This window comes from Oryctolagus cuniculus, chromosome 4, assembly GCF_051225735.1.
Source record: "Oryctolagus cuniculus isolate XC-2025 breed Fujian yellow rabbit chromosome 4, ASM5122573v1, whole genome shotgun sequence".
Taxonomy (NCBI): Eukaryota; Metazoa; Chordata; class Mammalia; order Lagomorpha; family Leporidae; genus Oryctolagus; species Oryctolagus cuniculus.
Window position 1 is genome coordinate 8,239,718 of NC_142870.1, and position 14,394 is coordinate 8,254,111.

At 60.3% G+C, this 14,394-nt stretch overlaps 1 protein-coding gene and 1 long non-coding RNA gene across 3 annotated transcripts in view; one reads left to right on the top strand and one right to left on the bottom strand.

Moving 5' to 3' along the window:
• The window catches only part of SIM2 (SIM bHLH transcription factor 2), a 43,853-nt gene extending 39,435 nt beyond the window's left edge, over positions 1–4,418 (bottom strand). The window contains exon 1 of one of the 2 annotated variants that reach the window (XR_016232993.1): positions 3,609–4,416. Coding sequence is in view for 1 of the 2 variants with exons in the window: in XM_051833637.3 (XP_051689597.3) it covers positions 3,609–3,783 (175 nt within the window). In the remaining variant the exon portion in view is untranslated. Of the gene's footprint in view, positions 1–3,608 lie in introns of both variants that reach the window. The other variant, XM_051833637.3, reaches the window with a different exon arrangement.
• A 68-nt stretch (positions 4,419–4,486) lies between these two features.
• Positions 4,487–11,160, top strand: LOC149126888 (uncharacterized). The gene is made up of 2 exons (XR_016232994.1): positions 4,487–4,639; positions 9,011–11,160. It is a non-coding gene; the product is annotated as an uncharacterized LOC149126888 (long non-coding RNA).
• Positions 11,161–14,394: the final 3,234 nt, after the last annotated feature.

Consider the following 14,394-nt stretch of genomic DNA (forward strand, 5'->3'; position numbering starts at 1 on the left):
GAGCGCCAGGCGCAGCAGCCCCGCAGCAGCAGGCACTAGGCGCAAAGCACTTGCAGCCGCCCGGCGCCGCCGGGTCACGGCTACCTCTCTGGGCCCACGGAGTTCTGGGGCCTGGGCTCCGGTGGCGCGGAGCTGAATCGAAGCCCGTGCGCTCCAGCTCCTCGCCTTCAAGGCCACAGCAGGAGCGCCCCGTCCCACGACAGTCGGGTTTTGCTTTCTGGATCCGGGCCCCAGACCCACAGGCTTCAAAGTAGAGGTGGGGAGCAGGCTGGACGTGTTCGCGTTATTCTATACATTGAGTTTTTTTTGTTTAAAAAAAATCAGCATTTTGGTACAGGGCTAGTTTTTTCCTTCCCAAACCCTCCAGATCAAATCGCTTTGATTCTATTTCTAAGTCAGTCCGGCTTGGCCGGGCAAGGCCCAGGTGTGTGCACGGGTGGGGGTGCCTGCCTGTCATTCAATGTAAACCCACAGGAGTCAGGGCCTCGAATCCCACCACTCTGGGTGTGCATGCAGCATTTTGTAGCTTTAACTTCCCCTCTTCCACCCACACCCATCCTGGGCCTTTCTGGTCTAGGAAAGCGAGAGGCAGTGAGACTCAGCTGGGGCCTCCGGCAGCCATGCCTCTACCAGCCTGCCGTGAACAGAGTCTAGGAGGAGACACCACACACCCTGTGTGTCCACACTCTGCGCCGAACCCTGGCACCCTGAAGTCGGTGCCTTGTTTGGCCTTGGTCCTGCCCCGTTTGCCCACTCAGGGGCTTCCGCAGCCCCCCCCCCCACCAGGGAGAGCCCTACGGCTACAGCCCAGCCCTGTTAACTAGCCTCTCTCCCTGCTCCTGCTAAGAGACCAAGTTTTAAATTTCGGGTCCGCATTTCAAAGGGGTCTCGTCCTCCCTCTCTCTCAGCCCGTCCACTTCCCACTTCTTAGTTCTCTGCAGAAGGGGAGCAAGGGCGGCGTCCCAGAAAGCAGTGGCCCTTACGCCCAGTCCAGCCCTGCCTTGTGAGCTTCTCCCGGAGACGCTGGGCAAGGAGTGACCGAAGACTCGCACCTGCACTGTGGGTTCTCTGCATCCTGCTGCTTGATCACAGCGACCCCGCGCAGGCCCCAGAGCTGCTAACGGACCCATTTCACAAACTAGGAGACTGAGGCCCACCGAGCAGAGTGATGGTAGAAGCTTTGACGGGTTGCAGTATTTGAAAACACCCGGCAGGCAGAGGACTGGCCTGCGTGCCCGGTGCCCACCGCGGCTCTGGGGCCTCCCTCTGCCCTGGTGCAGTCTCTCTGTCTCTCCTCCCAGGTAGGACTGGCTTGCCTTCGCCCTCGCTGGGGGACCTTGGGAAGGGGCTGTGCCCAGTCTGTCCTCAATTTCCTGGGTAAAAGGATTAGTCTGCTGATTTTTGTTGTTCCTCGGGACTGTGCTGGTCATTTTCTGGCTCCCAAAGTCCCAAATTGGTTTTCAGATTCTTCTTAAAGATGGCATTTGGCAGATCAGTTCTGTTCAGCTCCTATCCCTTTGCTGCTATCTGGGGACCATCTGGGGGCTGCCACCAAAGAGCAGGACCACCGTGGCCCTCAAACCTACGTCCCCAACCCTAGCCCCAGCCAGGTCCCATCCGGAGCCCCCAGCCACATCCTCCCGAACAGGATTCCCGAGAACCATGAAAGCACCGTTTCCACCCGCCAGGTTCCTCGTGCAGTGGTCCTTCTCTACGTCCCAAGCTCCCAGCTGCACAGCTCCTCGGCCCCAAACTGAAGGGAGGGGACTAGGGCTGCAGCCTGGAGCTACAGGTCGGGGGCTGCTCCCTTCTTCCTGTCCACTCGGGAGAACCCACAGGTTCACGGCCATTCCCCAAACAACTCCTTCCAGACCCCTCCAGGTCACTGCGCCCGCCCGCGACACAGATGGTTCCGCAATTGGCCGGCTCTGGAACACAGGGATCCAGGTCTGGACCGGCACCGCCATGCCTGCAGTGGGCCCACAGCACAGCCGTGCTGCCCCAACAACCAGAACTAAGAGGTACGGGTCTGGGATAAACGTTAGTACATCGCATAGTGGACTCTCCCGGAAACCCCCAAACAACGAATGGCTCACAATTTGCCGTCTTTGCCCAGGCCTCCCCTTTCAACTAACTTGCGTTTTATTATTTTTTTAATTCATCGGCAAAGGATCACTAAATCTTCTGATCATTTCTTCCTCCCTTTTGACTTCGGAACCGGGTGGAGGCCAGGGGCTCAAAACCCTGTCCTAATTCCACAGCTGCTTCGTGCCAGGCGGTGAGCAAACTAGTTAACACCATTGCTCCCTGGTTCTGGTACAACCGAATTCTCTGTGAATTTCCATGGAAACTTTAGCCTGAGAATCGTTGTTACTTCTCAAGCAGCAGAAGGGATTGCAGCCCGAGCCGTCTCTGCCAACCCAAGTAGCAAAGTGGAGAACTACTCCGGCTCCGGCAAGCGAGGAAAAGGACGCACCGCCTCGGAGAGACGCCACGGCTCTCGGCTCTCGGCTCCCTGGCCCTCGGCGCTCCAGCGCGGCGAGAAGCGCAGCTCCCAGCCAGGGCCGGCTACAAATAACAGGTTTCGTGGTGGCGATTGCAAACAGCGGGGCTTATGGAGTTCAGGTCGAGCGCCTGGCACAGACCAGCGTCCACGGAGGAGCCCTGTGGCCCATGGACACCTGTCGCCGAGGTAGCCACGACCACCGAGCTGAAGCTCTCCCAGCCGCGGCGCAGCTCTCGGCCGCTAGGCCAGGACGTCCCGGAGCGCCCGCCAGGCCCCGGAGGAGTGCGCCAGCCTGCAGCATCGGAATCCCTCAGGCTGGCCGCAGCGACCCCGGGGGCCTGCTGCTTGGCGGTGCCAGGCTGGCGTGTGCGGCGGCGAAGCCCACCCACCTCCTCCTTTCCTTCGGTCCTAAGAGTTTCCAGCCGATCGCATCGCGTCTTTCTGGGGGCGTCTCCGGTTCTTTCAGGCTGGGTCTGCGCTTGCCAGCCCGCCCACTCTCCTATCCTGATCTCCCACGTCCTGGATCCAAGGGAAGTGGACAGGAAAAGGAGCCCCTACAAGTGCTCAGCGCGGCCTGCCCGGGAGCCGGCGCATGGAACGCAAGAGCCCTGCACCCCTCCAGGCAAAGAGGAGAAATGAGGAGAGTAGATTAAAAGGGGACATTTTAAAAAGAGTAGGGAAGGGGAGGCGAGGGAGAAAGAGAAAAGAAAGGAAAGCAAGGGTGAACTGGAAGAGAAAAGAAAGAAGGGAGAGAAACAAAAAAAAGAAAGCAAAAAGGAAAGAATGGAGAGAGAGAAAAGAAAGAGAAAAAAGAGAGAGAGAAAGAGAGAAAAATAAAAAGAAAGAAGACTGACTGTAATGGTGGAGCCGGTGCAGGCCTGGGGACCTTCTGTTCCTGGGACAACTCTTGGTTCGCTAATGCGCGACCCTGGGACAAAAGATGGTTTGGTGGCCTGGGCCGTCCCAGCCTTGCCCCTCTCCTTGAGTCAGGGTTGGAGCTGAAGCCCCCGCCGGGGCCTCCCCAGGCAGCTGGCTGCTGCTCCCCGCCTGCGCCGAGGCCGCCAGCTCCCCAGCGTCCCCGGCGGCCCACCTGCGGCCTCACCTTCGGGGAAGACGGCGCGCATCTTCAGATAGCTCGTGGTGAGTCGGATGATGGACGCTTTGTCCAGCTGCGAGGTGATGGCCGACGGCAGCGGGAGCAGCTTGGCCAGCTCGTAGAACTCGCCATTTTCCTTCTCCCTCCTGGTCTTGGCCGCATTCTTGGACTTCTCCTTCATCGCGCCTCGGCTCTGGGCATATTAGACCCGGCGGCGCTGCAGGCCCGCGGAGCCCCGCTCGGGCTGCCCCGGCGGGGACCGGCAAAGGGGTTCCGGAGCCAGGTGGGTCCGGAGCGCCGGCCGCGGGCAGGTGCGCGGGACCGCCCCGGGGCACCGAGGCGCCTCGCCGCAGCCGCCAGCCCTGGGTTCGGCGCAAACCCGCGGCGCCGCCCCGCGCTCCGCCCGCCGCGGCCCGGGGCGCAGCCTCCTCGGGGCTGGGCTGTCCCGCGGCGACCGGAGCACCGCTTCCCGCTCGCTTCTGCTCTCTCTTCCTCCCTCCGCCTGTGGCCCGTGTCTCGGCTTTCCCGAGGGCGAGGGGGCCGGCGAGAAGGCGGCGGCGCCCTTTAGTCCTTAGCCGAGGGTGTGCACCCGCGGCCGCGAGGCCCCTCCGCCGCGGAGGGCCGCAGGGGCGGCGGCGGCCGCGGAGCCATGGAGCGGGAGGCGAGCGGAGGGGAGTGGGGCGCAGGCGGCTGGGGCCCGGCCCCGGAGCGCTCTCCTGCCCTCCCTAGCCGCTCTCGGTGCCTGGAGACGCGGTGCCTGGAGCCCGCGAAGGTGGCGAGGCGCAGCCGCTCCGCCGTCCACGTGCGACCGAGCTGCGTTTGTTTATGGCGGACCCGCCTTCGGGCGGAGCGCGGGGCCGCCCCGGCCCAGGGGGGGAGGGGGACCGGCAGGGGGAGGGGCCGTGGCGGGGGCGGGGGCGGTGAATCTCGCCTCCGACCCTGCCGCGGCCCTGGAGCCACTGGCGCGCCTCCGCGCCGCTGCCCCCAGGGACTCTCCTGGTGGAGACCCGCGCGCTCCCGGGCTCGGGCAAGTCGCGGTGAGTGCACCCAGCGCCCCGTGGGGACCCGACCCCCGAGATAGGGTCGCGGGACCTGGGCGCTCGGCTGGGCGCGGGGAGGAGCGAAGTAGGGAGGAGGGAGGGGTGTCCAGGCCTCCTCTGTGGCTCTCGGGCAGGTCGCCGGCGGGCGCAGCCGGGAGGAGGCGGCGAGACCCGCCGGCCAAGTGCCCTGCCGGGGAGCGCCGAGTCCTCGGAGCGCGAGCGGCTCCTGTGCTCTCGCCCTCCCCAAGTCGCAGGTCCGAGAGCCAAAGCGGTGCGGCCAGAGGGAAGGGCCCCCGCCCCATACACATACACAAAAGGAAATCGCGGGAGGCTCCGAAGTGACCCTTCTGCCCCTTGTCTCCTGCAAACAGAGCAAAAAGAGATCGGCGCCCTCGCAGGAGGCCGCCAGGACGCCCGGGCCGGGCGGAAGGAGGGAGGGGTTCGGGGAGCCGAGCCTGGCGGCGAGGCCTCTCCCTGGGCGCCGGCCGGAGCTGCCCGAGAGTGGCGCAGCCGCACGATCCGTTGCAGCGGGGATTTCGGGGGATCGCAGTGGGGCGGTCACTTGGGGGCGAGGGTTGCAGAGGTGGGCTCACCTGGCAGGCGTCGGTGGGGCCCAAGCGACAAGACAGAAGACAGGGGAGCTGGGAGGCGCCTTTGGAGGCGAGGCCACCCAGCATCCCGCCGCGCTCTCTCTGGGACACCCGAGACTTGAGGAGTCTTGCTGTCCCGCCTTGTCCCAACCTTAAGCGTCTGCACCCCGGGATAGGTTTGGGCACGGGGTCCTCCGCCCACGCCACCTACGGCGATGGGCAACAACCCTATCCTTTCCAGGAGCCTGAAAGCCCCGACGCAGTGTGGACACCAGCTCCCTAGGCGCCCCGGGTTATGGACAGGCGCAGAGGCCACAGTCACTCTGGGACTTCGGGGTCCTGGGTGGTCTCCCGGCGGTGTGCCGCGCACTGTTGGGATCTAGGGCCTTGGAGCGCCTACGCTAGAGGTAGCCACGCGGATGGAGGTCGCCCGATCAGAAGAGCTGGCCGGGGGGATTTTCGCTCCGGGCGCACTGCGTTCTTCCTCCGCCCAGGAGGAGCCGGCTGCTCGGCGCTCTCACGGGCAGGCACCAGGAAGACCCGGTCCCGACCACCGTGCCTGCAGCAGGCGCTCCTCACTTCCCGTAGGGACCCCATTAAGGCCAGGACTTTGAAGGCATTAGAGGCGGCGTAGACGCCCCATCCAGGTGGTTGGCAACGTGAGCAAACCCGGGCTCACCCCCGCCGGCCCCTCTCACCCTGGCAAACCCACCGCAGAGCCGCTGGAGCAGGGAGCAAGAGGAACCCGCATTTTTCGCGGGGGTGGTGGTGGTGGAGGTGGAGGACTGGGAGCATGGTGCGCTCTCCTGTTACTGGTGCGAGCCGCGCGGGTACGCGGTGCCCAAACCCAGGAATCTTGCGCTGGGCAGCGCCCGTGCTGCCGGATCTGGCTTTGACGCAGAGAGGGCACCGGGCTGCGGCCCAGGCCCCGCTGCGGCTTTCGCAGCTCCCCCACCCCCACCCCAACTCTGCACGCACTGCCATCTTCCTGGCTTCGGGAGGATTCAACGCTTCTCTCCACCCCCCCCCCCCCCACGATTTCCGACCCTCAATCAAGCCTCCCGAGCTTGAAAAGGGATTACGCAGATCGCAGAAGCATGGCTAAGTGGCACTGGGAGAGACCCCACAAGTAACAAGCACGGAAACTTTCTCCCAAAACCAAATTCCCCGGATTTAACGGGAAAGCGCACGGGAGCTCTGGCGGCCCGGTTTTCCCAGGCGCAGCCGCGGCCCGCGCAGCTGCGAGGCAAGTTCGAACCGCGTGCTCTGGGAGGTCGGAAAACAGAATTTAAAAATTCGAAGGTGAGTGGCGTGGGCCGCGTCCAGGCCCCAAGCCTGCCCGAGCAGAAGCCCCTGCCCCCAAACATTCCTCCTCTGTCTGCACACCCGGCTGCGGGACCCGGGTCTCCGAAGGCATTCCCGAAAGTACTCAAAGCCCTGGGCGCGGATTCCGCGTTTTCCCAGGTGGCAAAGAATGTGGCGTTAGCGCGCGACAGCGAAGGCAGAAGCTACCCCTGTCCCAGGGCTGTGCCTAAGGGAGGGAGATCTTCGGCCTCGGCGCAGGTCACCCACGGGCCCTATGAGGGACAGTCAGAGCCAAGTCCGAAGATCTTACAAACCAAAAAGCCCCGACTGAGTGCTCAGAACTTTGGCGGCGACTGCGGACTGGGACACCGGCTACGTGTCTCTCGCTCGGGGCACGGCCAGCTCGTAGGGCTGCAGCAGCCCACCCCGGGTCCCAAGACATCACCCCGCAAGGGCGGTTCACACGCTGGCCCGGAAGGAGCCCACAGAGTCCGACAGGAGGGCGAGCGGGCGAGGGGGCCCGGCCGCTCGAGTTCAGGAGCGTGGGCGCGCGGCCTGCTAGCCCCGCGCCGCCCCAGCGGTCTGCCCCGCGTACCCCTACGTCTTGGAAATTTTCCATTACACAACTAATCTGGAAGGAATTCAGGCCCTGGGAGGAAAGGGGGGCGGGCCCTGATCGTCCCGCATCTGCCCGAGTTTCCGTTTCAGCTGCCGCGCCCCGCGCGCCTACCTGGGGCGGACTTTCAGGGGAGGTCAACGCAGACAAGCGCAGAGGGTCCACCAGGGACCGGCCCCCGGGACGGGCCCCTGACGTGGCGGATCACAAACCTTGTCACTAAGGGGTAGGGGGACAGGCAGAGCTCCCCCGCCCTGGCCGCCCACTCCCAACCCCCAAGCCGAGGCGACAGGCAACCCTGCGGAGGGTCAGACCCCAAAAAGCCGGGGTCTGCCACTGGCGGTGCTCACGCCGCGAAACACTGCGCGTGTCCGGTGCCACATGTGGCTAGTTCCAGCCTGGGAGACGTTCTTGTCCTAAAGAGCGGCCCTCCTTTCCCGCGTAAACCTCGTAGAGACCTCAACAACAATCCCCAGGGTCCTGGCTGCTCCCAGAAAGCAGGGAGCACCACGTTTACCCCACAGTGTTTAAAAATAATTGCAGGTATCCAGAGCGACTTCCTAATAGTGTATCCCTGAGAGCCCTAGACAAACTCGCTCTGCCTGCTCCATCCCAAGTGGGGGGTGGGGGTGGGGGGTTACTTCTCCCTTTTTTTTTTGAAGTGTTCTTTTAACTAGAAGCTCCTCCTTTGGGAAAGTGTGGGCTTTGAGGCTGGTCTGGTTGAGATGACAGGAACCCGGGCAGGTCCGGCTTCCTGCACTGGGTCCATGGGCCCCTGGGCTGGGTTCAGGGACCAGGTCTCTCTCCTAAGCCTCCCGCGTGCCAGGCTGCAGCTCTCCGTGGGGTTGGGGGCTTGAAGCCCATGCTTCTTTCTGGGATCCCGGGATGGGTGGTGACCACGTTTCCCCCAATCTCTGTCCAGGAGGACTCGGGGTTTGGAGACTGGGGGCACCAGGGTGTCTTCTGGGACAGTGCCTCCCCTGTCTCAACGCAGGGCATTTAGTGGGACACAAGCAGTCTCCGGTCCTTACAGGTAGCAGCCAGGTCCTTGAGAGGGGCCGCCCCAGGAGCAGGCCCACTGGGCTTGTGGGGATAAACGGACACGTGTCAGAGTTCATTCTACCCGGGGAGGAGCAGAGGCGACACCTCCCTCTGCGTTTTGCCTCCGTCTCCTGGGCCCAGCCCTGCCTTCCCCGGGGGCGGGCTCCGACAAGGTTCGTGGACGCACACAGACACCCAGTGACCTTCGGAGGTTGGCAGTCGGGGGTCTCTGCCGAGCGAAAGCGGCGCCCAGCGTCCAGGAGCCATGCTTGCGGCCAGACGGGGCTTCCCAGCCAAAGGAGAGCAGAAGCCCCGAGGCGCCCACCTTCCTCCACCCTGCTTGTCCCACAGCGTCCTGGGAGGCTGTGATCACTTGGGAAAGCTCCGTGAGCCCCGAACTTTCTCGGTAGTTACATCAGTGAGCGCCTAGAAATCTGAAAACCGATTCGTTCACCTGTGTCGCCGCGGAAACGGCCCTTCGCAAACTCAACCCCAAAATCGCCTTTAAGAAACAAAAACAACACCTACCCGCCGCGATAAATATTTCTGCACATCAAAGAAAGTCCCAGCGTGATGGGCTTCATTTTTTTCCCTAGCTTTTAATAACAGCAATAGCCAATCCTTAATATAGGGCTGGCCAAAACGGAGGGTTCGTTTGGCGCAGGGTCCTCTTGCCGGGCGCCCACAGCAGTGGGGACCTCCGGGTCTGGGGGAAAACGCGCGCACAAAGTTACGGGAAGGCCGGCGGGCGGGCCTGGCTGGGCGCGCGCACCTTCCCGCTTCCAGCGGGTGTTTATTTTTGTGATTTCATTTCAGAGACCGGCGTGAGAGGTGTGTGTATGGGAACACACTTACTCCCAGAGGAGCAAGAGGCGAGGCCCACACAGCCCGGCGCTCCTCCGTCCCAGGTTTCGCCCTGCGGGCCGCGCGCAAACCGGACTTCGCGTCTGAGCCGCGGCGGGGACTGCACCTGCTCCTGTTCCACGCTGCGGCGAGGCCCCCTCGCAGCCCTCCGCGCCGTGGACGCACTCGGACTTCGTGGGTTGCGGGCCACACGTGGGCACGAGAGCCGCGCGGCTGGAGTGGATGGAGAGTCAGGCTCCCCAGACGCCAGAGGTCTCCTGGACTTAGAGAGGGGTCTCGGCACGTCCTCCTGGCACTGAAGGAAATTATTTAGGAGATGGCGTCGCGGCGCGGCTTTTGGCGCTCGCTCGCTCCTCCAGCCTCCCGCGTGGTTAGAAACGCTGCCCGGGAACGTGGGCGGAAGGGGGCGCAATGCGCACGCTGCCCGTAGTGGGGGGCGCGTGGTGGTGGCCAGGGGTCGTTCAGGGAGCGCAGGAGGCACAGGGGCCTTCGCGCGCAGGGCCGCGGTCACATGGGGTGGTGGGCGCCCGCGGCCGTGACGCTCTGGTGCGTGGACCTGAGCCCCGATGCGCGCGGCCCCTGCCCGTCTCCCACTCGCCCTTCCGCTCGGGTCGCTCTGCCCTCGCTCGGCTCCTGCCTCTCAGATTCTTTCCGCGCGGGGAGTGGGGACTGGACGGAGCTGGGACCCGTGTGGCACGGACGAGAGGCGCCGGGCACCGGTGCGGGTGGGTCGGGGTGTCTGGTGGGGTGGGAAGCAGAAGTCGCGCTTCCCGAGCTGTCCCGGACGGAGCGCGGCTGCGGGAGGCGCAGCCTTCGTGGGGGAGACGGGCGCGTGCGAGATGGAGGAGAAGAGGAGGAGGAAGAGGAAGGTCTCACGCCCCCTCGGTGGCCCCTAGACCCTTCTGAGTGCCGGTACAGACGAGCGCGTTTTCGTGCGAAACCACGGACTTTTTTTTTTTTTTTCCTCAATTCAGGAGCGTTTCCCCCGCGAAGGGCGTCGGGTAGCTGAGTGACTTCAAATTTCCACTGTGCGTTTTACGAAAATGGCCCCAACTCCACCACCCTCTCCGCTTTTTAGGGGGCGGAAACAAAATAAGCTTGGGCATTGCACGCACGCTCCCGCCAGCCTGCGGGTGTGCACAGGTTTATTAACTTCCCCGGATTCCTCTCTGCGCTCCTCTGGCGGCCGCTTTTGCCCTGGGGTGCAGCGAGCGCGCAGACCCTTCCCGCCGCCTTCCTCCTCGTGGGAGAGGCGATCGGAAACTCCCGTGAGCGCGGCTCCGCTGCCACAGGACCCAGACTAGTGAAACCGCTGTAGTATGATGCCGGAGACCTGGTGTCAACCTTGCGTTTAATTTTGGCTAGTTCCTCCCATTTGCCAGGCCCTGAGCTGGGCGCCAAGGAATGGCGGGGGGGGAAGGTGGGTCACAGCTGGGAGAGTTTATAGAGAAATCTAACTTTTGAGCGGGTACTCGCGCAGTGGACAGGTGGACCTGGCTCCTCCTGGCGCACCCGGCACCGTTTTTACACTTGCTTCGGCGCCCTCCACGCGGGACCGAAAGCAAAGGCTCCAATACCTGTTAAACAATTAAGCAAAGTTGTGAGTTCTGCGAAACTCACGCGCGAGGTTTCCATTTAGCCTCATGCCTACACCATCAGTTTGGGAAAAGCTGACAGCTCCAAGTAGGTAAAGATGAGAAGAGAGACGCCCCAACCCTGGGGAATCCCACAGCTAACCCCGCTCACCGGTTCCTGCGGAGAGCGCGAGGTGGACCGGACCTCATGGCCTGAGATGCAGCAGGCAAGTTTTTCTGAAAGCGAATCCCTGAAACGGAAGTCCGCACTCATCACCTTGCACAAACATGTAAATTTCGGAGCAGCCTGAAATGGGCCATGGAAGAAGAAGGCTTGCTTCCGGTTGAACCCGCAGCGGATCGCTTAAAAGTTGCAAATCTTCCGCTGAGGGTAAGAGAGGCAATCACCGAGAATGTCCTAGCTCCAAGGACAGGGCACGGGCTCCATGGGGAGCTGGAAAATTTATATTTGTACAAAACCCCTTTGAACAATGATTTGACAGTAAATATCTTTTCCTTTTGTCTGTGGATCTGGATTTCTCAGCGATGCTTTGCGTGTGTGGATCGTGGGGGAAGCTGACTGATGGTCTTTTAGGAATCCAAGCTTTCAAGTTGATTTTTTTGTGCCGGTCATGGAAGCTGCTTTACTTTGGATATTTTATGTGATGGTTGTCAAGGCAACCTTGGGTAAAATTTCTCAGGAGTGTCTCCTGAACACATTATTCATAATTAAAAAGTGATTCATAGAAATCACCAGAAAAATTATGGCACATTATGTTCAAACATGTTTTTAGGCCATGTGGAATAAATAAAATCAGTATGGTCGGATTGGGTAGTACCGCCTCCCAGCCTTCCTCTGGCGGTGCCAGGAGGACCTGGTATCACTTCAGAGATTTAAAAATAGCCTGTGTGATATGAACCAAGAAAAAAAAAAGCCTGCATTGCTGCCAGGTAGTTTCTATACTGAAAAGGCAAGTTACAATTCCGTTTTTAAAGAGACCCTTCTGTAGTATAGTCTAAGGGGTGAGTAAGCACCAAGAGAGAACCTTGAGTAACCTTATGTTTTTTTAAGGGGAAATATGGAAGAAGACTGAAAGAATGGACCCACTGGCACGCAGGCTCACCCCCGAACAGGCCAGCTGGTCGGCAACAGAGTTTTTGCCACCTCAGTGGTGAAACTTCCGAGACCGGTCTTCCTGCTCTTGAACTTTGCAGGGATGTGCCACACATGATGATGGTCCCGGGGGATTAGCATACAAGCCCCTCTGCCGGTGGCTCTGTGAGTGGGAGCCCTTCCTGGTGAAGCAGCGCAAGGCGTATAAAGGCTATTTAGTGACCAGTGCCGGTTAATGCGGCTTCTAGTGGCGTGGGGGTTACAGTCTGACCCAACTTAGGCGTTGGTGATGGCGACACTACAAGGGGACTTCAGAAAGTTTGTGGAAAAGTGGCACTAGAATTAAAATTAATTAATTAATTTTAGTACAAAATATTTTGAAATCCATGGTTTTTTTTTTTCATAATACGCATTTTCTTTGCCAATTTCTATGTTTTCATTTGACAGAGAGGGAGGGGTCTTCGTCTTCTGGTTCATGTCCCAGATGCTTGCAGCAGCCAGGGCTGGGCCAGGCTGAAGCCAGGAGCCTGGACCTCCACCTGGGTCTCTTCTGAGTGAGCGGTAGAGACTCAGCTGTGAGCCAACACCTGCTGTCTCCTCGGGTGCACACTGGCAGGAAGCTGGAAGAGGAAGCAAAGCCAAGACTTGAACCCAAGCACTCTGATGTGGCATCCAGGCATCCCAAGTGGTTCTTTTTTTAAGATTTATTTATTTATTTGAAAGTCAAGTTACACAGAGAGAAGGAGAGGCAGAGAGAGAGAGAGAGATCTTCCATCGCTGGTTCGTTCCCCAAATGGCTGCAATGGCCAGAGCTGGGCCGATCCGAAGCCAGGAGCCAGGAGCTTCCTCTGGGTTTCCCACGCAGGTGCAGGAGCGTCAGGACTTGGGCTGTCCTCTACTGCCTTCCCAGGCCACAGCAGAGAGCTGGATTGGAAGTGTAGCAGCCAGGACTCAAACCGGTGCCTATGTGGGATGCTGGCACTGTAGGTGGTGGCCCCACCCGTTATGCCACAGTGCCGGGCCCCCAAGTGTTTCTTAACTGCTGTGCCAAACTCTGGCTCTGTACTGTGCACTTCCAGCGAACTTGGCGAGGACCCCCTATATATATATATATATATATATATACATATATATATCTACATATATAAGCACAAACACACACGCTCACATACACACAGAGAGATATATATTAGTAGCTATTCAATGTAGAAAACCAGCATTTAATAGAGCGGTTATTAAATAATCCAAATTGAAGCCATTGCTAAGAATGCACTCCCATTTACCTGCCTAAAACCCTACATGCAGCCTCCACCCCCGCACGGTCTCTTTAGCCCTGTTCCACCTGGCTGTGGGCTGGTGCTGACTCATGGTGTGTGAAGGCGGCTACAGCAGATGGAGGGGTGCGGGTCCCACGTGCAGTGCAGGGCTGGAGGAGCTTCGAAGCGGCTTCTTCTGTCTGCTGCCGAAGGAATGCAGAGTCCTCACGCACGCCTCCTCCGCACGCGCCGTGACTCATGCAGGAACCATTCACGGAGCGGCCACAGCGTGCCGGGCGCCGGGCCAGGCTCTCCCACTGGAAGCCAGCTTCTGCCATTGAGACTGTGGCGACTTTGAGAATGTGGCCTGCTGGTGGGCGTCCAGGGCCTTGGAAGCATTTGTAGCTTTTGATTCTTTTTCATCTGCTTATGTGTCCTACAGGCCAATGAGCCAGGCTCCGAAAGCCTTTCTGCACCAGGACTGCATAACGGTGAAGGACACGACTGGGCTGTCAAATCGAGGTTGGACTTCTCTTTCACCCTCCGTCTGGTTATCTGAGCAATGGGGATGGCAGTTATCTCTTAAGGAAGTGGTGCATTTTAACTCAAAACTGATGGACGGGGCCAGCACTGTGATGTAGCGAGTTAAGCTGCCGCCTGCAGTGCCGGCATCCCATATGGGTGCCTGTTTGAGACCCGGCTGCTCCACTTCCCATCTAGCTCTCTGCTGTGGCCTGGGAAAGCAGTAGAAGATGGCCCAAGTGCTTGGGTCCTGCACCCACGTGGGAGACTCCGAAGAGGCTTCTGGTTCCTGGCTTTGGATCAGTGCAGCTCTGGCTGTTGTGGTCATTTGGGGAGTGAACCATGGTGGAAGACCTCTCTCTCCCTCTCTCTGCTTCTGCCTCTCTGAAAATCTACCTTTCAAATAAATCAATAAATCTAGAAAGAAAGAGAGAGAGAGAGAGACAGACAGACAGACAGATATGCAAGCTTGGGGCCAGTGCTGTGGTACAGCAGGTTAAAGCCCCAGCCTGCAGTGCCAGCATCCCATATTGGAGCCAGATCGAGTCCCGGCTGCTCCACTTCTGATCCAGCTCCCTGCTAATACGCTTGGGAAAGTAGCAGGGATGGCTACAGTGCTTGGGCGTCTGCACCCACATGGGAGACACAGAAGAAGCTCCTGGCTCCTGGCTTCGGATCAGCTCAGCTCCAGTCATTGTGGCCATTTGGGGAGTGAACCAGCAGATGGGAGACTCCCCCTCCCTGTCTCTACCTCTCTCTAACTCTTCTAAATACATAATAAAAAAAAAAAAAACTTTGAGGGAAAAAAAGAAAGAAATGCAAGCTCTGTCTGCCCTCATCTGTGAGCGGTGCTCCTGATCCCCAGGACGG